Source organism: Otolemur garnettii, unplaced genomic scaffold (genome assembly GCF_000181295.1).
Source record: "Otolemur garnettii isolate 467f Iridium unplaced genomic scaffold, OtoGar3 scaffold00031, whole genome shotgun sequence".
NCBI classification, from domain to species: Eukaryota; Metazoa; Chordata; class Mammalia; order Primates; family Galagidae; genus Otolemur; species Otolemur garnettii.
Window position 1 is genome coordinate 6,118,933 of NW_003852426.1, and position 26,718 is coordinate 6,145,650.

Sequence of the window (26,718 nt, forward strand, 5' to 3'; positions counted from 1 at the left end):
AGTCTCCTGCCTCAGCCTCCCAAGTAGCTGGGACCATAGGCACCCGCCACATTGCCTGGCTATTTTTGGGTTGCAGCTGTCATTGTTGTTTGGTGGGCCCAGGCTGGATTCGAACCCACCACCTTAGGTGTATGTGGCTGGCGCCTTAGCCACTTAAGCCATAGGCACTGAGCTGTGCCTTTTTTTAAAAATGCATGGTTTATAATTATTATTATGGACCAATATATTGTGACAAGATTATGTATTTCATTAGCATATAAAGGTGATCTCTACCTGATATAGATGTTTGATAATGGAAAATGTTGAAATTCATTAATATACAATGAATGCCAAAGAAAAATTATTTAATTTAAGGATTATACCACAGGCCAGGCACTGTGGCTCACGCCTATAGTCCTACCACTCTGGGAGGCCCAGGCAGGTAGATTGCTTGAGCTCACAAGTTCAGGACCAGCCTGAGCAAGAACAAGACCCTATCTCTAAAAAATAGCTGGGCCTTGCAGCAGGCGCAAGCAGTCCCAGCTACTTAGGAGGCCAAGGCAAGTAGATCACTTGAGCCCAGGAGTTTGAGGTTGCTATGAGCTATGATGCTACGGTACTCTACCAAGGGCAACAAAGTGAAACTCTGTCTCAAAAGAAAAAAAAATATGGTGTCATAGCTCAAAGCAATCTTAAACTCCTGGGCCTGAGCAGTCTTCTTGCCTCACCCTCTCAAGTGACTGGGAGTATAGGCACCTACCATGACACGTGGCTAGTTTTTCTTTTTCTTTTCTTTTTTTTTTTTTTGTAGAGACAGAGTCTCACTTTATCGCCCTTGGTAGAGTGCCATAGCATCACAGCTCACAGCAACCTCCAACTTCTGGGCTTAGGTGATTCTCTGACCTCAGCCTCCCAAGTAGCTGGGACTACAGGCGCCCACCACAACACCTGGCTATTTTTTGTTGTTGTTGCAGTTTGGTCAGGGCCAGGTTTGAACCTGCCACCCTCAGCATATGAGGCCAGTGCCCTACCCACTGAGCCACAGGCACCACCCTAGTTTTTTTATTTTTAGTAGAGATGGCGTCTCACTCTTGCTCAGGCTGGTCTTGAACTCCTAAGCTCAAGCAATCCACCTACCTTGGCCTCCCAGAATATTAGGATTATTAATGTCAGCCACAGTACCAGGCCTAAATTATTATTTTTTTTTTGAGATAGAATCTCAAGCTATTGCCCTGGGTAGAGTGCCGCAGCGTCATAGCTCACAGCAACTTCCAATGCTTAGGCTCAAGTAATCCTTTTGCCTCAGTTTTTTAATTTTTAGTAGAGATGGGGTCTCGCTTTTGCTCCAGGCTATTCTTGAACTTGTGAGCTCGAGCAATCCACCGAGGAGCACTCGGACTCCCAGAGTTCTAGAATTACAGGCGTGAGCCACTGTACCCAGCCCTAAAAGTTATTCTTAAGGATTAAAGCTAGAGAAGAGTTAAAAGAATAATACAGTGAACACTGTATTTCCTTCATAAAATTTAACAGTTGCTAACAGTTTGCTGCATTTGCTTGACAATGTGTCATGGATTGTCCACATTCCAGTTTTCTTGGATCATTTCCTTGTGATTAGATTTGGGGTTACACTTTTCCTGGGGCCCACATGAAGGATGTGTGCTTTCTGTTGCTTACATCTGTCAGGAGGCACAACAGTGCCAGTTGACTCTATAAAGGTGATAATAACTTTATTCACTTGGTTAAGTTGACAACCATGAGGGCTACTTTTGTATTAAAGAAGTGATTTTTTTTCTTTCTTTTTTTTTTTGGAAACAGTCTCCCTATGTTGACCTCGGTAGAGTGCTGTGGCATCACAGCTCACAGCAACATCCAACTCCTGGGCTTAAGCGATTTTCTTGCTTTAGCCTCCCAAGTAGCTGGGACTACAACTGTCTACCACAACAACCGGCTACTTTTTTTGTTGTAGTTGCCATTGTTATTTGGCAGGCCTGGGCTGGGTTCAAACCTGCCAGACCCGGTGTGTATGGCCAGCGCCCTAGCCGCTGAGCTACAGGCGCAAAGCCAAGGAAGTGATCTTTTCACAAGCTTTTCACTGTCTTTTGACAGCCATTTAATAAAAAAGGTGACCATTTGGGTGTCAGTTGTAGCTGCTGTTGAGAAATATCCTAGTGTAGTCAGATAAGCTCTTGGAGCTAGTATCCCAAGATTTGGGACCAAACGGCAGCCATCTCTCACCTCATGACCATAGACAAGTTTTTCATCTTTTTGAGCTGTGTGAGATTGTGCATATAAGGAAGTAGACGCTCAGAGAAGTGAAGCAATTTGCCCAAGGCTACTCAGCCTAGTGAGTGGTACAATTAGGATTCAAACCCATTTCTATTTGGGCACAAAGCCCTGCCCTTGTCCTTAGACCAGGCTGCCTCCTGAGAGTAGCTGGTCAACATGGTGGAACCAGGCTCTAGGTGCTCAGAACCAAGCAGAGGAACACCAACCTTGTAGGCTGTGATGAGTGAGAGGAAGACAGCAGCATTTCTCTCCCTACGTTCCTCTTCTGCCTGTGGCAGTCTTTCCTGTAAGAAGGCCCAGCACTGTGGGCATGTTGGAAAGCAGGCTATTGGACGCTTACCAGCCACCTTTGGAACAAATGCTTTCATGCTTATGTCACAGAGGTAAGCTGCTGGTACTGTTCCAGCCTCTACCTGCCCAGACAGGGAAGTACAAGCTGCACGTACCTGGGCCTGGCCTTGTGTTAACTCAGGGTTGGCGCTTGGGATCCCCAATTGGCCTGTGAACCCCAGGGCAATACAGACAGATGAAGAAAGGTACTGCCTCAGCCTGCCTAGCTTCCTGGGGGGAGAGGGAGAAACAGGAAGCATTAATGGGGAAAAGGTATGCCTAGCCTTGCCAAGCAGGTCACTGTGGGTGGGGACACACCACCTGCATGCTCAGGACGCCCAGGATTTGGGTGGAGGCTCTCTGGGCTGCAGTCAGAAAGGAGGTTGTGACGGTGATTCCAGAGTACCCCAGGACGCTTCTGGTGGCATACCACCAACCCACCAACCTGCCATCTTCCCAGTCAGCGGCAATCTCCAAGGCAAGTAGTACCTGTAGCACTTGGTAGAAAGACCCAGTGTTGTTCCTCATGCTACCCTGGTGTCCTTCTCTAGAGCAGCTGTTTTGAGGAGAGCAGTGGCTCTGACTCTTAAGTCATCCTGTCTTGTTGCTATAGAGCTGACAGACCCTGAGAGCTTGCTCTCTCAAGTTCTAGCTGCTGCTGCTTGCACTGTTCATCTCTGTAGGCCTAAACCAAGGGGCCAAATTCTGGGCCAGAGCCAAAGTGGCCTGGCAAGGAGCAGGTTGTGTTATGTGGACGCTGGGGGGAACTCAGGGAAGTTCTTTTTCTCCTGGCTCCTGCCACCTCAGACCACCTCATTTAGAGAGACCCTCAGGGCTCTAGCAGCTGCCAGGTAGACAAGAGCAGAGAGGGCTACTTGGGTGGGGGGAGAACCCCAGAGGAAGCAGTGTTTATAGTCTCTCAATCATCACAACCATCACGGGTTGTAACATTTGGTGAAAAGAGGCAGCATGCTACTTGATTCTTTCAAGGGAACCCCTTCTCCCTCCGCTGGATGGGGCTGGGATCCAAACTGATTAGGAATCTGACATGACCCAACATGGGAGGCCTTCTACTCTCCAAATTAATTACCCCCAGTGTCATCACGAAGTCACTCGAGTTCTAGCATTTCCCCATCTCATCCTGTACACCTCTCCTTCTGCCTCTGAGTCCTGAGGAGTGAGATTGCAATTTCTGGACAGCTTTCTTACTGAGAGCTCTTACAGACGGTCAATGCAGGCATAAAATCCAGAAGCCGCTGTCAGAACGATGAGAGAACTGGGAGCTGATGGCATGCGCCAATTTTCTGAATCTCGGGTACTTTGATGTTTAGAAAATCTTTCTGGGCTCCTTGAAATTTGAGTCCTCTTGTTCTTTCACCCTGCGTCTTCATTTCTTCTTCTCTTGAGGTCTTGATGCTTTTCAGATATTTGTTATGTAAGGCCTTATCTGGGACCTTAGAAAGCAACCAGCTAGGGGTACATTTGAAAAAGAAAGAGACAACAGAGAATAAGATTGAAAATGTCTTTGAGTTCAATACCAAGAGAGCTTTGCTTCTTCACCTGGTGTTAGAATTTGCCTTTTAGTTCCTGGGCTGATTTCACTCAAGTGAGATCCAGGAGGTTTTGGTAGGAAAAAAGCAAGAAGTTTTACAAGACTTCTGGCTCTTCTACTCAGCTCTGTTACAAAAGACACTGATGCTTGTTTTAAAAACAATTTAAACTACAGACATGTATAAAGGTAAAAAAATATCTCCCAGCCAATCTCCTCCCTTCCCTCCTGTCCTCAGGTGGTTTTCCATTCTTGGTAGTTTATACTGTTAGGCAAGCATGTGTGGCTCTGTGTTGATGTTTTGAACAAAATAGGCACATGGTAGATGTGCAGCTCATCCATTCGCTGTTTTCTCTGGCTGTGTGTCGTGGCTATTCTGCCATAGTACCTCATCTGTTGCTCTGAGTACCTGCAGAGAATTTTATGACATCGATGGGCCAGAATGTTGCATCTTGAGATAGATTTTTTCAACTTTTCATTTTGTTTCTTCATTTTGTTCTCTAAAATCATTTTTATCATGCTTTAAAAAACATTTTTTAATTGCTTTCTAAACATAGAACATGTTCATTATAGAAAATTTAGAGACCAGGTGTGGCGGTTTATGCCTCTAAATCTAGCGCTTTGGGAAGCTGAAGTGGGAGGATCACTTAAGGCCAGGAGTTCAAGACCAGCCTGAGCAACATAGCAAGACCTCCAGCTATATAAAAATTTTGAAAAATAGCCAGGCATGGTGGCATGCCCCTATATTTCCAGCTTTTTAGGAGGCTGAGACAGGAGGATCACTTAAGCCTAGGAGTTTGAGGTTCCAGTAATCTATGATGAGGCCACTGCACTCTAGCCTAGGCAACAGAGCAAGATCCTGTTCCAAAAAAAAAAAAGAAAGAAAGAAAAAGAACAAAAAAATTTAGAAAAATCTGATGAGTTGGCTGGGCATGGTGGCTCACACCTGTAATCTCAGCACTGTGGGAAGCTGAGGCAAGTGGATTGCCTGAGCTCACAGGTTTGAGACCAGCCTAAGCAAATGTGACACCCCATGTCTAAAAAATAGCTGGGCGTTGTGATGGGCGCATATAGTCCTAGTTACTTGGGAGGCTGAGACAAGAGAATTGCTTAAGCCCAAGAGTTTGAGGTTGCTATGAGCTCTGATGCTATGGCATTCTACCGAGGGCAACAAAGTGAGACTATCTCAAAAAAAAAGAAAAAGAAAAATCAGGTAAGTAATAAAAGAAGATACTATGTATAAATATTACCCCAAAAGTATTTTGTTGTGTAAATTATAGACATAATTAGCATATAGTATCTCATCTAAGGCATGTCATCGCCATTAAGAAAGGCAGGTGAGGCTCGGTGCCTGTGGCTCAAGCGGCTAAGGCGCCAGCCACATACACCTAAGGTGGCGGGTTCAAATCCCCAGCCCGGGCCTGCCAAACAACAATGATGGCTGCAACCAAAAAATGGCCGGGCATTGTGGCGGGCGCCTATAGTCCCAGCTACTTGGGAGGCTGAGGCAGGAGACTCGCTTGAGCCCAGGAGTTGGAGGTTGCTGTGAGCAGTGATGCCATGGCACCCTACCCAGGGAGATAGCTTGAGGTGCTGTCTCAAAAAAAAAAAAAAGAAAGGCAGGTGAGTATTAGTTCCATCTTACAGATGGGAAGACTAAGCCACAGAGAGGTTAGTTAAAAGGTTTTGCAGAGAGGTACGCAGCATAGTAAAGACAGAGCTAGGGGTGTACTCATCATATATCCAGCACTAATGTTCTCTCCACCATATCCCACTATCTTCTTACCTCCAGATAGAAAGGGGGATGTCAGGTATCAGGTTTCAGATTTGATGAACTGCCTTATCCAAAGGTTAATAAACAAACAACTACTAGAGGAAAGCCCTTCATTGATTTAGGAGAAAAAGTAGAAGGTACATTTCCTCATATTCACAGATGATATGAGATAAGACATTGTTTGCCCTTGGAGAAAAGGATCAGGCTTAGAAGACCCTCAGAGGGCTCTCACAACAGGTCAAAAACAACAGGATAACATTTGGAAGAGATAGAAAAGGCCACCTTCCATCTCCCTGAGCAGCACAGAGAGGCGTGACTTGATGTTTAGGCAGTGACTGACCCACCTGGGAGTCCTGGTGGACCACAGATGGGACAGGTCATTTCAGCGCTTTAACTTCATCTTGATTATTGGGAGTTTTAGGAGCTACACACTGAGAGGGTGTGATAAACTAAGGAAGAGGAGGGATCATCAAATTGTCAGATGACAAATGTTGAAGTGACAAAAGTTCACCTAGAGAAGGTAGGCGAGGAGAAAGTATAGGCTGAGTCTTGGTGACTGAGGCCAAGCAAAATAGGCCTAGGAATGGTGTTTGGTTGGAGAGAGAGTTCAGTTGGTGAGGATGTGGAAGAACTTTGAAGAGTTAGGGAATGGAAGCCACAAGCAGGTACGTAAACTGGGTAAGAGCTCCTGCGCTGATGGCTGGCTGGCTTGTGGCTCCTGTGAGCTCTTGGAAGTTCCCTCCCTCTTCCATGCTCTGATTTCTCAACTGTAAATGAAGATGATAATAGTACCATATGTGAGGAACCTAGAATAATGCCAGGCACGTGGAAATGCCATGTACTGCTTGATAGCAGCAGAAGTTGGGTAAGCTCCATGTGTGAAGAGTTGTAGGTTTTCTCCATGCATTTGGCTGTGATCTGCTTCCCAGCTTTTCCCATTCCCTGCTTCCTTGTTTCTTTCTCCATCTCCCTCTCTTGGGCCTAGGATCTTACATCTCCCTACCTAGAACACCCTACCGCTCAGTCTTTATTTTTTTTTAAATCTGTTCATTCCTTGATAATATTTTCTTCCCGGAACTCGTTAGTATTTTCTATAATGAGCATAGTTTACTTTTATGATTATTGTGGTGACCTATTGCTCCTTCATCTTGGACTTCCCCTGAGGCTTCCAGCAGAGGCAGTTTCCTCCTCTTGGCAACTCAGCTGGCCTCCCCTTCTCCTTTTGTAAAGCCTTTCATGAGTAGTTGCTGATACTGGGCTTATCTTCCTCTCTCAGAACATATAAACACTTTAAGGCCACCTGAGGATTTGTTATGTAGGAATGGCAGTTAGTTAAGAGTTCAATTGATCAGAATATGGAAGAACTTTCTAGCATTAGAGGATTTGGGGAATGGAAGCAACAGGCAGTTACAGTAGACTGGTTAAGAGCTCCTGCCCTGGTGGCCCATTGGCTTGTGGCTCCTGATCCCCACCCTGAGTCTGAGCTAAGGACTCTGGTCGTACTCCTGAAGTCTGCTCACTGAGAGGGTTTTAGAGTCACAAGAGCGAAAGAAGTAACCAACATGACCTTTCTTCATTGGGAAAATGAAGCCCCTCTCCACACACACACACAAAAAAAAACAACTAGCTCCAACCCCCCAAGATAACACTGCCCATTAGCAAAAGAATTGGCTGGGCCACAAGTAGGCCCCATCTGCCAGCCATTTCTAGGCTGTGTTGTGCCCTCCACTACATTCTACCAATTTATTGTAACCTCAGTGAGCTCTTCCTCAAAGGATCTGCAGTGGTCTGGAGAGCAGTGTCAAGTGCCCATGGAAAATTGAAGCCTGTGGAGAGAGCTCTACAGGACTGCTTCAAAAAAATTTTTTTTGGTCTATTTGGAGCAACAAAAATTTTCATAGAACGCAAAAATAGTATTGTAATTTTTTTTTTTTTTTTTTGAGACAGAGCTTTAAGCTATCCCCCTGGGTAGAGTGCTGTAGCTTCACAGCTCACAGCAACCTCCAACTCCTGGGCTCAAGCGAGTCTCCTGCCTCAGCCTCCCAAGTAGCTGGGACCACAGGCACCCACCACAACGCCCGGCTATTTTTTGGTTGCGGCCGTCATTATTGTTTGGCGGGCCCAGGCTGGATTCGAACCTGCCACCTTAGGTGTATGTGCCTGGCGCCTTAGCCACTTGAGCCACAGGCGCCAAGCCTGTAATTTTTTTTTAATTTCAACATAAGTACAATTTACAAATATAATATATTAAAAAATTATGTATAATATCATTTTATTCTTTGGCATATTTCTCATTTGAGTGAATTTTTTTTTTAGTAGATTCCTGTCGTTGTTTAAAAGTCATGAAATTTTTCACAAGAATTTGTTAAATTACATTTCACACATAAAATGGCTTTCAAAGTCTCAACACTTAATTGTGATTTTTCTGATGTCCACACTTTATTTACCATAGGAAAAAATGCATTCAGTTGCAGCTTTAGTTCCTGGTAAGGACAGCGCGTATCACATAATTTTTAGTACATTATTGTATGGAACATGGTTTGTTTTAAAATGATGAAATATTTCTAAACATTTGTTCTCTATTGTGATTTTTGCTGATGCCCAAGATTTAACCTTTTCCTTATCAATATATTTTTTTAATAATGATACCTCATAAGTTGTAAGTGTCACTTTCAAGGCGGGCGCTAGACTTTTTGCTGCCACTATAAAATGTAAATAAAATATAAAAATAAATAAATAAAAGAGTACTGTCTGCTAAATTCATGAAATAAATAAATTACTTACCTAAATATCTGAATAGCTGATCTGTTAACATCACTTGTTTAACTAGCACTAGCACGCAGTACGATGTGTATTATCTGAGAGACAGTTACAAACTGTTTTCATAGTTGCCAATGCCAAAAAATGCCATTGTTCATTAAGTCCAAATAAAATGATGGTTGAATTCTAACAACTTATCAACAATGCGAACTTTGATAAGCAGTTCTCGATAATCAATGCTCAACAATTATTTGTTATTATTAAAGTTTAACATTCTAAAATTAACAAAAATAATATAAAACTCATATCCTGGCGAAGTAGCCACACGGCAGCTGAAAACTGTATATTCCCTTCCCATTCTCCCGCAATTCCCTAGCTTGTCATGCATTCTTTCCAAAAATCGGGACTTTTTAAAATGCTGCGGGATGCAGGACAAATTGTTAAAAATCAGGACTGTCCCACCAAAAGCAGGACGTCTGGTCACCTTAATTGAGCCCTGTCTTTCTAGTTGTATTTCTATGCATGTGTACCTACTTTGACGTCATTGAGCTTCTCTTGTTTGTGAAAGCTGTCGATTTATACTATCTTTGCAGTCCTCAGTGGCTGAAAGCAGAGGTAGTCAGCACAGAGCCCTCCAGCAGAGAGCCGGGTGCCTCTCTCCCTGCTGTGTGCGGGGGTGCCCAAGGCCCCTCACGGCCGAAGCTTTCGCCATCCTGGGTGAAGAGCACCCTCTACCTCTGGTCTCTTCTTTAGACATTTCTCTGGCTCATGGAAGCTTATTGTTCCCAAGGGCTGATACTTGGGCCAGTCAGAAGAATCATGGAATACAGGGTGGCTCCTGGCTGTCTTTTCTCTGGTCCTAGAACTCCTTGAGCAAAACCAGCTCTGGGCCATTCCTAGGGCTTGGCCTCAGGTGACCTGCTGTGGTGACCCTAGCTAGCTAAAAGGTCACTCAGGCCTCTCCTGTGCTCTGAGGCAGATGGGGTAACCTGAATTGGCAAATGGGAAGCAGAGAGTACTGGCCTGGAAAACTAGAGTACTGGGTCAGCACCTGGATTAATGATTGATAGGAAAGGTTGGGAGAGAATCAGCCAGACCCATTCTCCCATGACCTCCCTCACTGCTGATCCTGCAAACACTTGCCAGGGATACAGGGCAACCTCTGTCCTTTACTCATAGGCTGCTAACCCTTGTCTTCCCTGGATAAGTGTAAGGGGAAGGAGGAAATGGTAGCAACTAGGTTAGCTACATGAGGGGGTAAGAAGGTTTGTGTCCTTCTTGGAAGAAAAAGCATGTGTTTAGATTAAGGAGCTCCCTGGCAGTTCTGTCTCTCACAGTGATGGTAAGGCAGGGAATTAAGAGATTCTTTGTTGGCCAGGCATGGTGGCTCAGGCCTGTAATCCAAGCACTCTGGGAGGCTGAGGTGGGAGAATCACTTGAGCTCGGGAATTTGAGACCAGCCTGAGCAAGAATGAGACCCTATCTCTACTAAAAATAGAAAAATTAGCCAGGCATAGGGGTGGCTTACCTATAGTCTCAGCTACTTTGGAGGCTGAGGCAAGAGGATCACTTGAGCCCAGGAGTTTGAGGCCAATACCACAGCACTCTAGTCTGGGCAACAGAGTGAAACTTTGCCTCTAAAAATAAGAGAGAGAGAGATTCTCTGTTGAGATCCTGATGTTTCAGTAGGTTAGTACATGTCTGGAACTGGAATATCACTTCCTCCATATAATTCCTTAAGATAAGCCAACAGTCAAGTGTCCATCAACCCATGAATGGGTTAATAAACTGTGATATATGTATGCCATGGGAAACTAGTCAGCCATAAAAAAGATGGAGACTTTACATCTTTTGTATTACCCTGTATAGAGTTGGAGAACATTCTCTTTAGTAGAGTGTCCCAAGAATGGAAAAGCAAGTATCCAGTGTATTCAAAACTAATGTGAAGCCAGTAACAAACTAATACATTCCCACACAAGAGAAAAACTCAATTCAAGTTGCAGGGAGAGGGGAGATGGGAAGGGGATTGGTGTGTTCCCACCCAGTGGACACAACGTAAGGGTATATGGTGCCTCCTGGGCGCAGGGCACAACTACAGCAGGGACCTCACCTAACAAATGCAAACATTGTAGCCTAATCATTTGTATCTTCATATCAATTTGAAATTTTATTTTATTTTATTTTTTGTAGAGATAGAGTCTCACTTTATTGCTCTCAGTGGAGTGCTGTGGCGTCACACTGCTCACAGCAACCTCCAACTCCTGGACTTAGGCAATTCTTTTGCCTCAGCATCCTGAGTAGCTGGGACTACAGGTGCCCACCACAATGCCCGGCTATTTTTTTGTTGCAGTTTGGCCAGGGCCGGGCTCAAACCCACCACCCTCAGTATATGGGGCCAGTGCCCTACCCACTGAGCCACAGGTGCCGCCCCTAATCTGAAATGTTTTTTAAAAGATAAGCCAACAGTTATGATTATGGCAGCCACAGTCCCTATTTGTTGGACACTTACTGAATACCCAGCATTGTAAAGCAATCATTCATGGTTATTTAATCCACACAACAGCCTCTCAGGTTAGGTGGCAGTAGTATTCCAGGTTTAGGGCTGAGAAACTCTGTGACATTAGTGTCTTTCCCAAGTCACAGAGAGGGAGGGACAGAGCCAGGGTTTGAACCCAAGCCTGACACAGAAGCTGGGGAATTAATTTTTGTGATGTTTTACATCTCAGAGACCTTGACACATAAAAACTGATACAGTGGCAAAATAGTAAAACTAACAACATTGCGACTAAGGTTAATATTTTTAGTATATTTATTCATTCAGCAAATGTATGTTAAATATCCACTGAAAGCCAGGCACTGTGCCAGGTACTGGGGGTCTTCCTCAAAAAAATAAAGGGCATTCTCTGGGAAACTGGTGGTGAGGCCAGAGTCATCAGCCTCACCTGATAACTGACATTTCAATAGACATTGCAGTTTGGGGCAGGGTTGCAGTGAGAAGGAACAGAATGGGGCTAGGGGAGCTTCCTAAAAGGGGAGGTGCAGGTAGGACTTGAGGAGAATAGGCTTTAGTCACTGAAAAGGGCCGCACTCCAGGCTACAGAAGTGGGAGTAATGCTGGAACATGGGGTGAGTGGCAGGGAGAGCAAAAGGAGAGCGCTGGAGAGGGAGACAGGGAGCAGAGCCTGTGGCTGTCTTCAGCACACAGGGGTCATTTTCTGGCAGGAATATTCAGAAGGGCTTTGACCAGGGTGTTCTTGACAGAATCAGCTAGAGACTGGCAGCCAGACAGCGGATTCAGGAATGATGCCTCCAAACTGAACTCACATCCCAGCAACTTCTAGGATGTGAGGGCAATCTGGCTGGGACATCTGTCACGCCATCAAGTGCCAGGATTGATTTGGCTGATTGGCTGGCTGGGCTACTTTGGTCCTCCCACAGCTGCATGCTCAGTTGATTACCTTCTCCAATAGAGGAAGACCCTTTTTTGGTGAAGGGTATGCAAATAGCTGTGCTCCTCTGCTAGAACCTACAAACGTTCTCAAGAACAGCTTCCAGGCCCCTCGGGTCCCAGCTGGTCAAGGGCATGCCAGCTTCTGGTTCAGTTTTACCCAGTACCGTACATGAGGCACATAGCATAGTGGCTAAGACTTTAGCCGATTCGCCAGGATTCAAATCCTGCTTATCCAGTTATTGTTTGACTTGAACCAATTATTTTCCCTTTCTGTGCTGCAATATCATCAATAATTGAATAGGAATAATAATAATACCTGACTCTTAGAGTCGTGGTGAGAATTAGATGTGTCATTGTACACAGAGCTGGGTGTGTAGGAAGTTCTCAGTGAAGGGGAAGCTGGTACCATTGTGATGAAGATGGTGACCCAGGTTAGGCTCTGGTATAGGAAGAAGGCCCCTCAGGCTGTGCCACATGGTAGATGGAGCCCATGGAGGCCCCAGCAGTCCCTGACACAGTCTTCCCACACTCACACCTTGGGTGGGGGTCGGGGAGAGACGGTTCCCACCAAGCATATAGCCTGCTAGTGGGCATCAGGGAAGCTCCTGAGTTACCACAGGAACATGAGGCACTTGGGGATTGCTTAGCTGGCCTGGAGGCAAGAGGGCTATTCTGAAAGGGAAGAGGGGAACAAGCTCCTAGCAAAGAGGTGAGTGGGGGACAAGTAAACTTGGAGGGGAGGGTTAAGGTCCCAGGAGGCTTGGTTGTTTTGGCCCCAGACCAGGCTTCTCTAGAGCTTTGGTCCTTTGGGTTGAGGTCCTAACTACCTCTGCCCATGAAATTCTTTCACCAGTGGGAAATGGATGGGGTTGTGCAACTGAGCTCCCTAATGGGAGGCTGAGTTTCTTCTTGGGTCAAGACAGTGGGTATTAGAATGGGAGCACTGGGACTACGTGGGCACTGAGGGCGTGTGTGTGTGTCTGTACATATGCCCTAGAATCTGAGCAGTCCAGGGCTTTGTTTCGCAAGAAATGCTTTTGGTAAAGACTTTTTCTAAGGGTGTAAAGCTCTAGCCTCTTTAGTGGAACAATGCTGGCATGATCAGAGAGCTCTTGCTCTGGTAAATGCTGGGGGTAGAGAACGGAGACCACTAACACTGGGAGCAGTAGCAAAAACCAGGGTTTCTCACCCACATGCAAGTGAAACCTAGTGCCAGGGCTGAAAAGAGGAACAGGAGACTAGGGTTCATTGCATGCTTAGTGGTGGGTGGTGTGGCAGTTACCTGAGAAAATCCAGACTGTGAGCATGGGTCCCAGGCATCAGGGGAGAGTGTGGGGTCTGGGGTCAAGGTTGCTCTCAGCTGGGGACGCTGAGAACAAGGGTGGAGTGGGGGGCAACCTTGGCTGCTGGGTTTGGCAGACCTCAGCTGTAGATAGAGAATTCAGGGCTGGGTGAAAATGGATGGCTTCTGGCAAAATACTGTAATGGTCTGCAGCACCATAGTTAAATCTAAATAAGAAACATCCCATAGGACACATGTGGGTTTTTAAACAACCAGGCTACAGCTCCCCTCCCTCTTCAACTGGTGTCCTTAAGAGGTCACAACCCAAAGACACAACTCCAGGCTGGGGGGAAACATCAGCAGGGGAGCTGGGGACATTGGTCCCAAGTCCTCAACTCTAGCAAGAGCCCAGAACTGCATCTGTTCCTAAGAGGCAGTCCCCGAAACTAAGAACGCTTCTTGTCTGGCTGGAAAAACCTACTGCCAGCTGGGATGTGGGAGTAGAGGCAGGACTCAGGGGGTGAGTCAAGTGGCTCAGTGCACACAGCTGTCAGAGGCTTGGCCAGGCTTGAACCCCACTGTGTTCGAAGCCCTGTTAATCTCTCCTTCACCTTGTGGTGTGTTCTCTGAGAGATACCCTGTCATGATCTGTAGGCTTGTTACTGGCCTCATCTACCAAGGGGAGCCATTGAGGCACACGTTACAGGGGCTTCTGAGGACAGTGTGGGAGTCTGCTTGTTGTACCCCAGCAGGTCCCTGACAGTGAACTCTATCCCTGCTCCTCAGGATCACTCAAGATCAGAGGGTGAGGCTCGGCGCCTATAGCTCAACCAGCTAAGGCGCCAGCCACGTACACCTAAGGTGGCGGGTTCGAATCCCCAGCCCGGACCCGCCAAACAACAATGACGGCTGCAACCAAAAAATAGCCGGGCGTTGTGGCGGGCGCCTGTGGTCCCAGCTACTTGGGAGGCAGAGGCAGGAGACTCACTTGAGCCCAGGAGTTGGAGGTTGCTGTGAGCTGTAATGCCACGGCACTCTACCCAGGGGGGACAGCTTGAGGCTCTGTCTCAAAAAAAAAAAAAAAAGATCAGAGGGTGAGAGGATGTGGAAGAAAATACTGTGTCAATACATATGCAAAGCAGTGTTGTGGTCTTTCCCCCCTCTGTTACCACCTGCTGGGGGAACCCCAAATCTACACGTCCCCCTCTTCCTTGCTCTCATCACCAGAGCCGTTGGATCTAAACTAGTGTACATTTCCCCTGTGTCCACTGATATCCAAGCTGCATAGATCCAAAACCAGTTTGTTCTCATCACCCCTCACACCCTATGGTTAGTGCCCCACTTTGCCATGGTTCCTGGGAGTCACGTCGTTCAACCCTTATCACCAGTGCTGCTCATGATACTGCTCCTCAGAAGACTTCTTTGGCCCCTCAGCCACAGTCCTCATTGAGGGTCTCTTCCCCCACCTCTGCCTCTTCCGCCTGCAGGCTTTTCAATCCCGTGGACCATGAAGAATCACTATCTCTGGTACTTGTTAAAGCTTACTAATGCCACAGTGGTCACAGGCTGCTCTTGGTGATCACCAAGGGCCTTTTTCCAATATTGTTGCCAACTTCTACCCTACAACCCCACTGTCCTCTTTAGATCAGTGTCTTTATATCTCCTGTTTCAGTTAAGATTGTGTTGAGTCGCGTGCAACAGAAATCTAGCAAACAGTTTAAGTTTTCCACCTAACCAGTAGTCTAGATAAGGGCATTCCAGGACTAGTCCAGCGGCTCCACAATGCCTTAGTGGCCAGGCTCCATCTGGCTTCTGCCTTTCCTGTGCCCCAAAGGCAGCTATTACACCTCTAGACATCATATTCCTGTTCCAGGTAGGAAGACAGGAAGACCAGAAGCTTGCCTCTTGATTAGGAAAGAATACCTTTTTTAGGCTCAGCGCCTGTAGCTCAGCAGCTGGGGCACCAGCCACATACAACGGAGCTGGCAGGTTCGAACCTGGCCTAGGCCTGCCAAACAACGATAGCTACAACCAAAAAAAAGCCGGGCATTGTGCCGGGCACCTGTAGTCCCAGCTAGTTGGGAGGCTGAGGCAAGAGAATTGCTTAAGCCCAAGAGTTTGAGGTTGGGGAGGCGCCTGTGGCTCAGTGAGTAGGGCGCCAGCCCCATATACCGAGGGTGGCGGGTTCAAACCCAGCCCCGGCCAAACTGCAACAAAAAATAGCCGGGCGTTGTGGTGGGCACCTGTAGTCTCAGCTACTTGGGAGGCTGAGGCAGAAGAATCGCCTAAGCCCAGGAGTTGGAGGTTGTTGGAGCGACTCCGCTGTACTCTACCGAGGGCGAAAAAGTGAGACTCTGTCTCTACAAAAAACAAAAAGAGTTTGAGGTTGCTGTGAGGCCACGGTACTCTACCCAGGGTGACACAATGAGACTGTGTCTTGGGAAAAAAAAAAAAAGGAAAGAATACTTTTTCAGGAGCCCTTCTCAGTCATTTCTGCTTATATGTTGTTGGTCAGAATTATGTCACATGAACACTGTGGCTGCAGGAAAGCTTGGGAAATTGAGTGTTAGCCAGGCACAGTGCTGATATGAAGAAGACTGGGACTCAGTAGGAAAGAAGGGAATGGAATTAGAGAGAATGAGTGACTCCCCTGGCTGCCTCTTAGAGAAGCTGCCATGCAGCAAGCACTCGGGTGTCAGCAATCAGGGATCATTTCTTTTATTTATTTATTTTTTGAGACCAAGTCTCACTATGTGGCCCTTGGTAGAATGCCTTGGCGTCACAGCTCACAGCAATATCCAACTCTTGGGCTTAAGTGACTCTCGTGCCTCAGTCTCCCAGGGATCATTTCTTGAGGAACTGATTTATACTGAAACTCTCAAATCCCGGCAATGCAGTATAAATAAGTGAAGTGGACTGGGGGAGGGACAACCAGTAGTGGAGATGATGGCCATTGCTCAGCTCTGGGGATGATGCCAGGAGCATGCAGATGCCCAGTGGCTAGGTCTGCCCAGTTTTCAAGAGAAGCCAGAAAGTTTTGTTTTTTAAACTCTATCTTGAAAAAAGTTAAGTATTACAGAAAAGTTGCAGAGATCATAAAAAGTCCTCACAAAGCCTTTACCCAGCCAATACTAACTTTTACGTAAATGAACACTGGTACAGTGCTATTAACTAAACTAAACAGACTATGCGGAACTTACCAGCTTTTCCACTGTTGTTCTCTTTTCTGCTCCAGGATCCAGGCTGGGAGCCCACATTACATTTAGTCATGTCTTTGTAGTCTGCTGTCCTGTCTGTGGGGCTTTCTCAGAAAGCTAGAGTTTTACGTGACCTTCTCTAAGTTTTTTCACTCTACTGTAGTAATTTCAAAATTACACATTTTACTTATGGTATCTTAGTCATTACCTTTGAATTTTTTCCATATGCATATTTGACTGAACTGAATAAAGTTGATTAACATCTCAGACATCTTCTGAAAAGTAAAAGGACTTGAACAGTTGACTGCTGAACACTCTCTCATATTCCCCACTATTGGTTTTTAAGTTTTGCTTTTTTATTTTATTCCAATTGAAATTATTTTTAGAAGAGCTGACATTCCCATAGTTCAACTTTTAAAATGTATAAGACAAACAGTGAACAAAATCTCTCTCCATCAGTGAGCCAGGCACTCAGAGGCAAATAGTGTCTCCAGGTTCTTATGTAGCCTGTATTTAGAGTCTTACACGTAACATAAGCCAATACAGCTTCAGTAGGTCCTTTTTTTTTTTTTTTTTTTTTTTGAGACAGAGCCTCAAGCTGTCCCCTTGGCTCATAGCAATCTCCAACTCCTGGGCTCAAGCGAGTCTCCTGCCTCCGCCTCCCAAGTAGCTGGGACCACAGGCGCCTGCCACAACGCCCGGCTATTTTTTGGTTGCAGCCGTCATTGTTGTTTGGCGGTCCAAGCTGGATTCGAAACCGCCACCTTAGGTGTATGTGGCTGGCGCCTTAGCTGCTTGAGCCATAGGCGCCAAGCCAGCTTCAGTAGGTCTTTTTAGCTCTTCATTCTTTAGTTTTCTTCACTTATCAATGTATCTTAGAGGTACTTTCATCAGTGTATAAGCAATTTCATTCTTACCTGTAGCCTCATACCATTTCATATTTCTGTATTATTTATTTAATAAGTCCCTGGTTAATAGACATTTAGCTTGTTCCCCACCTCTTATAGTCAGTACTATAATTAATAACCTTGAACTAACACTTATCATTTTGCTTATGTGGAAGTATAGATGCATAGGATATAACCTAGAAGTAGCATTTCTATATTTAAATAGATCAGCCAAATCACCCTCTGTAGGCCTTGAGCCAATTTACCTCTCTACCAGGCGGGTGTGAGAATGTTTTTCCACATGCTCAACAATGTCTTAGCATCTGTCATTTAATCTGATCTTTAGGGCCAGGCATGGTGGCTTATGCCTATAATCCCAGCACTCTAGGAGGCCGAGGTGGGCAAATCACCTTAGCTCACGAGTTTGAGAGCAGCCTGAGCTAGAGCAAGACCCCTCTTTAAAAATAGCCAGGTATTGTGGTGGGTGCCTGTAGTCCCAGGTACTTGGGAGGCTGAGGCAAGAGAATAGCTTGAGCCCAAGAGTTTGAGGTTGCCGTGAGCTGTGATGCCCCGGCACTCTGTCTCAAAAATAATAAATAGGTCGGTTCCCATAGCACAGTGGTTAGGGCGCCAGCCACATACACCAAAGTTGGCGGGTTCAAACCTAGAGTGGGCCAGCTAAACAACAATGACAACTACAACCAAAAAATAGCCAGGCATTGTGGCAGCCGCCTGTAGTCCCAGCTACTCAGGAGGCTGAGGCAAGAGAATCGCTTAAGCCCAAGAATTTGAGGTTGCTGTGAGCCGTGACACCATGGCACTCTACTGAGGGCAACATAATGAGACTCTGTCTCAAAATAATAATGATGATAATAATAAATAAATAATAAAATAAATATGATTGTCTAAAGGTATTTCAATGTTATTTTAATTTGCATTTCTCTTTTTATGAGTAAATGTCTTTCATATGTTTAAGATCCAAATTTATACCTGTTCTATGAACTGTTCATATCATGGGCCTATTTTTCTATTGGGTTATTAGTCTTACTAATTGGTAGGAATGATTTTAGGAAAATTAGCCCTAAATTGTCTGATGAGAGTCACAAATATTTTTCTCAGTTTGTCTTTTTTTTTCTTATAGTTCTTAGCATATAGAAAGATTATATTTTTATGTAATCTAACTTGTTAATTTTTTTTTAAAAAGACAGTGTCTTGCTCTGTCACTCAGGCTAGAATGCAGTAGCATGATCATAGCTCACTGCACTGCAGCCTTGAATTCCTAGGCTCAAGCAGTCTTCCCACCTCAGTCTCCTGAGTAGCTGGAATTATAGGTACATGCTATAGCACTTGAGTCCCAAACAATTTATTGAGAAGTACATCTTCCTTTGATGTGAAGCGCTGTCTTTATAACATATTAAAGTTCCATATGTATTTGCCTCTATTTATGGACTCTTTGTATCCTCTCTCATTGATGTGCCAGTACCACACTGTTTGAATTATTGTAGCTTTACTATAGTTCCTTTTGTTCTGTCCAGTTAATTCCTTACCATATTTGCCCAAGTGCCTGCACACAGCTTCCTTGCTTTTTTCAAGCCTCATCTTTTACTCTCAAAAGACAACCATGCCTCCTTTGTTAATTAAAGAGTGAGGGCATTCCATATGAGCCCCACCCCCCAACTACTATGATATTTAATTTGTATATTTTCATCCTGCATCCTTGAATAATTCCCCTCTCATCAGTCAACCTGGCTGGCTTCCCCCTTATATCTTCAGACTGTCCTGGGTAACCTCTTCTCTATTCCAAAAAAACCTTTTATTGGCTTTGCTACTACTTTTCTCAAGCTAGTATCTCATGTATATTTCTTGCCTTGACATATTTGCTGAAAAGTTAATTTCCATTCCTCGTCTCAGCTTCTTTGCAACCACTTACTCTTCAGAGCCCAGGGTTCTCTCTCAACCACTTGGCCAAAACTTGTCTCACAGAGTCATTAACTTACAGGGTTGCAGTCTCTAAATCCAGTGGCCATGTATCAGGTTATCACCCTGAATCTCTGCAGCATTTGAAGTGGTTGACCTTTCCTCTTGGAACAGCCTTTCTCTTGGCTCTGAGACACCCAGGCATCCCAGTCTCTTTCCCTCTGCTCACTGCCCCATCATCTGCTCTGGTGCTTCTTCCTTTTCCCTCCATTGACATGCTGCTCTCCTTCAGTGAACTACATCCCTTCCTGTGCCTTTCACATCAACTGGAATTCCTCCCAGATCTACAGATTCCCATCTCCCCAGCTTTCCGTCAGACTCTAGGGCTGAATTTCCAGACTGCCTTTAGGAGACCAACTAGGATGGAAAGGAATGGGTAGAGTTAAGACGTGTTGAGAACAATTGGAAGTTGCTTTGTTTGCTGTGGAGCAGTGGTTCTTAAGCTTGGCTGCACCTTGCAATCACCCACCCCCTTCAAGAACAGAGGCTCAGGAGAGCCACCATTCTTGGGCCTGAGTGCTGGTAGGGATCAGGTGGGGTTTGGGAGGTATGGCATCTGTCTGGCTCTCTAAGGGAACTGGAGAATTGGAAAAAACCACTCATGTCATTCTGACGTGGCTTCTGGAGACTCAGGGAGGCTCGAAGAACAGAATGCAGCAGAGGAGGCAGGGAAAGGTGGCACAATGGTTTGCCATCCTCTCGGGCTATTGGAGCCTGCCCTGAACCCCACAAATCTGTCATAAGAGCCAACTAGGCAAGAGCAATAGGATAGGTGACTATGAGATACAAGGAGTAGGAATGATGGGAGAGCACAGCAGGGACTCAGGAAGAACCCCTCCATGGTAACAGCCCCCAAGCATGGTTCACTCCTGCCACCCTCTCTCCCTTGTTACCACCTCCCCCAACCTCTTCCTGTCTTCCCCTCTGTCCAGGCTGATGGGAACCGCCCTGTAGACGTCCATCTTCGTTCAGACCCAGATGATGCCAGAGCTATGACCGGGCCTGCAGGCGTGGTGCCGAGGGGAGATCAGCCATGGAGCAGCCACAGGAGGAGGCCCCTGAGGTCCGGGAAGAGGAGGAGAAAGAGGAAGTGGCAGAGGCAGAAGGAGCCCCGGAGATCAATGGGGGACCAGAGCATACACTTCCTTCCAGTAGCTACACAGGTGAGGAGGGGCTGGCAGGGCACGTGGAGCAGAGGAGGCAGAGCCTGTGGAACGGGGATCCTGCCCCTGTGTGAGCAGTCACGTGGGATGCAGAGTGGTTAAGGACCGGAGCCAGATGGCCACTCACCGGCTGCAGGACCTTGGGCAGGTTGCACCTCTTCTTTCTGTAAAACAAACTGGGATAGTAGGTGACGTGGACATGGGTTTTTGTATGAAGTAAATGAGTGGGTATTTGGAATGCATGTTGTCTCCATTGTTGTGATTGCCACCACTGCTCTCACAAGACATCTGGAACTAATTTGCACTAACACACACTGGAAAGATCATCTATACCTGAGATTGTTAGATCAGTTAAAACACACAACTTGATCGATCTGGTGCTAATTACACACATCATTATTGAGCTGTGTTGTAATTAGGTAAAATTGCTAAGGAGTTAGTATGAATACAATTAATATTATTTTTTTGCAGCCATACAGCTGTAGCTCCTCTTGTCACACCTATTGGCTCCACTTTGTCTGCTGTCAGTAGCAGTATAGACGTTTCTCTCTGGGACCCATTCTGCCGTGTCCACCTTTGGAACACCTAGAATGCCCTCTGCCCCAGCTTTCTGTGTTGCTAATGCTGCTCTTCCTTGCTCCTGGTCTATCCTCAGCTTCTCCCCTTCTCCTTGCACTTCTCTCCTTACCAGAGGGCCATGGGCACAAGTACATCTGCTGATCCTTGCTCCCTTCCCTCAGAGGGAACCTGGGGTCACAAGAGGATATATTGCCAAGAGTACACACCCTGATTTTGCCACTGGTTTCAGCTGAAGGAGATGCAGGCCATAGGTGGTCATTCAGGGTGGGGGGACCATGAACCAACACTGTTTAGTATATGTGGTTTATACCTCTGCTTCTGGGAATGTGTCCTGTGTAAATACTTGCTCAGCATGCACAAGGATTTCCACACCAGCTTATTTCCTGCAGCACTATTCATAAGAGCAAAACCTAGGGAAATCCCCATCTGTGGGAATTGTTTATGTAGACTGTGGTAGAGCCATACTGTGGAATCCTCTAGATCAGTAAGGAAAAGGCTAATTTATATGTATTAAATAGGTTCCTAACAAATTGGGGATCTCATTGTTTAAAAATCCTTATGCCAGTGGTGCCTATGGCTCAGTGAGTAGGGCGCTGGCCACATATACTGAGGGTAGCAGGTTCGAACCGGCCCCAACCAAACTGCAACAACAACAACAAAAATAGCCAGGCATTGTGGCAGGTGCCTATGATCTCAGCTACTCAGGAGGCTGAAGCAAGAGAATCGCCTAAGCCCAAGAGCTGAAGGTTGCTGCAAGCTGTGATGCCACAGCAGTCTACTGACAGCAACAAAGTGAGACAATGTCTCTAAAAAAAATAACAAATAAAAATAAAAATCCTTATGTATCATAGAAGGTACCGGAAGATCATACGTTAAAGGACTAGTGGGGCTCTGAGAAGTAGCATCATGGATAAGAAGGAGCCATCATGTATTATTCTCGACAAGCCTGTATTACTTTAATACTTTATTTTTTTTTCCTATATGCCTTCATCCATTTCTTTCTTTTTTTTATTAAGTCTTTTGTACATAGATCATAAATATATGTATGCCATTATAGGATTCAATGTGTTGATTACTTGTACAAATTGGAATGCGTACATCCTACTAAACAACATAGCCTTCACCACTTTTACCCAATTACAGGATTAAGACATTTGTGTTCTACACTTGATAGATCCAACTTATACTTGCAATACGCTCCATAGGTGTGGTCCCCCTACCTACCCACCCTCCTTCCTTCCCTTCTCCCTCCCTTACTTTAATACTTTAAAAAGCAACTACACTCCTCTTTTTTAAAGGTTAAAATTAATCTTTTTTTTTTTTTTTTTTTGAGACACAGTCTCAAGCTATCGCCCTGGGTAGAATGCCGTGGTGCCATAGTTCACAGCAACCTCAGACTCTTGGGCTCAAGCTAGTCTCTTGTCTCAGCCTCCTGAGTAGCTGGGACTATAGGCGCCCACCACAATGTCTGACTATTTTTAGAAACAGGGTCTCACTCTAGCTCAGGCTGGTCTCGAACTTGTGAGCTCTGCCTTGGCCTCCCAGAGTACTGGGATTATAGGCATGAGCTACCACATACAGCCAGTCTTCTTTAAATGGGTAAGGGAAGTTGGCAGATCCTGTGTTGGCACTTTGCGATCACATACACCAGGGCAAGAATTCCAGGTCCTCCATTATAAGCTGTGGCCCCTGCTTGTCCAAGTCAGTCCCTTCGCCTTCAGGGGCTATGTCCTGTCCACCTTGGGGGCCAGATGGGTGAGAGTCAATGATGGTATCTTCTACATCACAGATCTCAGCACCTGCTGGTTCTCTGCCTCACTCTCATGAGCTGTGACTTTGGCCTCCAGAGTCTCCTCAGGAACCCATAAAGACAAAGCACATCCTTAAGCCCTGAAATAGCAAGACAGCTCCACAATTTGCCGCATCTCTGACTCCCCTGCAGTTCTGCACTCTCTGTGCCAAGCACCTCCTCCTCACCCCTACCATCTCAGGCAGGCCTTCCATTAGCACTCAGCACCAGGGAAACTAAGGTTATAAGAAACTCATTTGGCTCAGCACCTGTGGCTCAAGTGGCTAAGGCGCCAGCCACATACACCTAAGGTGGCAGGTTCGAATCCAGCCCCGCCAAACAACAATGACAGCTGCAACCAAAAAATGGCCAGGCATTGTGGCGGGCGCCTGTGGTCCCAGCTACTTGGGAGGTTGAGGCAGGAGACTCACTAGAGCCCAGGAGTTGGAGGTTGCTGTGAGTTGTGATGCTACAGCACTCTCCCCAGGGGGACAGCTTGAGGCTCTGTCTCAAAAAAAAAAAGAAGCTCATTTGTGGCCAGGCGTGGTGGCTGTTGCCTGTAATCCTAGCACTCTGGGAGGCCAAAGCGGGTGGATTGCTTGAGCTCATGAGTTCCAGACCAGCCTGAGCAAAAGCGAGACCCCATCTCTACTAAAAATACAAAAACTTGGCTCAGCACTCGTAGCACAGTAGTTATGGTGCCAGCCACATGCACCAAGGTTGGTGGGTTCAAATCCCACTTGGGCCAGCTAAACAACAATGACAAAAAAAATAGCTGGGGGCTGTGGGAGCCTATAGTCCCAGCTACTTGGGAGGCGGGGGCAAGAGAATGGCTTAAGCCCAAGAGTTTGAGGTTGCTGTGAGTTGTGACTCCACAGCACTTTACTGAGGGCGACATAGTAAGATTCTGTCTCAAAAAAATAAAAATAGAAAAACTGAGGCAAGAGGATTGCTTGAGCCCAAGTTGGAGGTTGCTGTGAGCTATGATGTAACAGCACTCTACCCAGGTGACAGCTTGAGACTGTGTCTGAAAAAAACAAAAACACAAGAAACTCATTTGCCTGGGGTCCCCGAGCTGGTTAAAAGGGCAGCTGAGTTAGGACTCACACCCCATTCTCATCCTCATTCCCTCCTGCTTTAATGACATCCATCCTAGTTACGCCTGAGAAATAGGCAGATAAAGTGTTCTTCCTCCTGGCCTGAGTGCCTCCTCTCACTTGGGAGGCATTCTGGCTAGGGGAGGCGCTGGGCCAGGGGCGAGCTCTTCATTGGTGGATAAGGCTGAGTGCCTGACCTGAAGCCCACAGTCCAGGTGAACAGGACAGCAGAGGAAAGGCTGCTTGATAACCTAGCCCCAGATCCCTGCCAAATTTGGCCTGATTTCAGAAGCTTCAAGATGGTTTGCCTCTGGGCTTTGCCAGTAAAGTAAATAGACTGTGAGGGCAGCCAGGACAACAACATAGCTCCAGCGATGGAGACTAGATAGATACGCAGGAGAGCTCTCAACCACATGTAAATTATGTGAACAAGGTCAATATTGTCTGTTTGCTGAACTTGTAATCAAGGATGGCGAAACTGATACTCAACTCTCTGGGTGATAGGGCTGGTGTTTACACTGAGTCCAAACATTGGGATAATGACACAGTGTTCTCCTTAGCGGTGACCATGTCATGTTTTTGTTTATCATAATAACATTATTGATTAATAGTAATGAGCAAATATATATGGGTAGTAGAAAAGCACAATGGTTTAGAGCTCAGCTCCAGGAGCTGGATAGTTCCAGGTTGTAATTCTCACTCTGCCACTATTAGGGTACTCCAGAGAAACAGAACCCACAAGATGTGCATGTGTGTGTATATATATAGAGAAAGATGTTTCAAGGAATCAGCTCACACAATTGTAGGGGTATCAAATCCACATTCTATAAGGTATGCAGGCTGGCAAACAGGCTGGAAACCCAGGGAAGTTAAAAGTTGTAGCCAAAATCCAAAGACTATTTGCAGGGTGAAAGTCCACCTTCCTCATGGTGAGGGTTGGAATAGGGTCTCAGTCTTTTTTTCTTAAAGCCTTCACCTATTAGATGAGGCTCACTCACATTGTGGTGGGTAGTCAGCTTTACTCTAAGTCTAACTAATTTAAATGTCATCACATCTAAAAAGTAATGAAAGCATTTTTTTTTTTTTTGCAGTTTTTGGCCAGGGCTGGGTTTGAACCCACCACCTCCAGCATATGGGGCCTGCACCCTACCCTTTTGAGCCACAGGCACCGCCCATAATGAAAGCATTTTTAAGATATCTTCCTAGCCAGCTTATGCCTGTAATCCTAGCACTCTGGGAGGCCAAGGCAGATGGATTGCTTGAGCTCACCAGTTCAAGGCCAGCCTGAGCAAAAGTGAGACCCCGTCTCTACTAAAAATAGAAAAACTGAGGCAAGAGGATCACTTAAGCCCAGGAGTTAGAGGTTGCTGTGAGCTTTGATGCCACGGCACTCTACCCAAGGTGACAGCTTAAGGCTCTGTCTCAAAAAAAAAAATACCTTCTTAACAACATCTAGACTGGTGTTTGACAAAAAAACTGGATACCATGGCCTAGTCAAATTGACACATAAAACCATCACAGCCACTGTCATCAAGTTACTTAACCTTCTGAGTCTCAGCTTCCTCACCTGTGAAATAGGGGTAAGAAGACCTCCTTGAAAGTTTATTTTGAGGTTTACATGAGATTAGTGGATGTAAAGTGCCAGGAAGAGTGCCTGGTGCACAGTGAGCATGCAATAAAAAGAAAGCACTATTGGACAGCCACAAAGTCTGGTTAATCTTCAAGTCCCAGTACCACTGTGTTTTAAGCAGGTAACTTTGGGTGAATCCCTTAACCCAGTGGTTCTCAACCTTCCTAATGCTGTGGCTCTTTAATATAGTTCCTATGGGTCATGACCCACAGGTTGAGAACCGCTGCCTTAACCTCACTGAACCTCGGTTTCCTTCAAATGGTGGTAATTAGTATCTTCCAAGATAATAATGAAAGGATACACATATAAAGACTCTAACATACTTGGCACTTAGTAAGGGACTGATAAATGCTGGCCCTTTTGAGGCCCTTTAGATGTTTGGGAGGTTGGGTAGGGAGGCCATCAAGGTGTCAAGTGGACATTCAGAGGCAGAGCTCAGGGCCCAGAGGATGGCCCCATCAGGTAAGCAGGTGCGTTTCCTGAAGCAGTGGAAGGGAGGCAGAGGGGAGGAAGGGCTAGGCTTGGTGAGAGACCCTGCACTGGTGAGGGAGAGGGGAGAACAAGGAAAGCACCACCAGGAGATGTGAATAATCTGAGATAATTAGCCACTGTGAGCAAGACTCAGTGGCAGTGGTAGGCTCGGAGATCCAAAGGGACTGAGCTGAGTCTAGCAGGGGAAGCAGACGTGCAAGCCACAAAAACACCGATTACCACAAGTGATACAAAGCAGACATGCGCATGAACCTCTCCGGTTTAAGGAGGAAGTGCAGAAAACCCTCCTTGCCCTAGCATCTCCACAAGGAAATATAATCAATCCTGTAATCCTGCCACTCTGGGAGGCTGAAGCAGTCCGATTGCTTGGGCTCAAGAGTTGAGTTTCTGGGGCGGTGCCTGTGGCTCAAAGGAGTCGGGCGCCAGCCCCATATGCTGGAGGTGACGGGTTCAAACCCGGCCCTGGCCAAAAACTGCAAAAAAAAAAAAAAAAAGA

At 46.1% G+C, this 26,718-nt stretch overlaps 1 protein-coding gene across 2 annotated transcripts in view; it reads left to right on the forward strand.

Moving 5' to 3' along the window:
• PPARD (peroxisome proliferator activated receptor delta) overlaps positions 1-26,718 on the forward strand; it is a 96,155-nt gene that overhangs the window by 62,116 nt on the left and 7,321 nt on the right. For both annotated transcript variants that reach the window (XM_023512846.1, XM_012804855.1), the window contains one exon: positions 20,405-20,635. In XM_023512846.1, coding sequence (XP_023368614.1) covers positions 20,506-20,635 — 130 coding nt within the window. In that variant the 5' untranslated portion in view covers positions 20,405-20,505. The remainder of the gene's footprint in view (positions 1-20,404; positions 20,636-26,718) is intronic.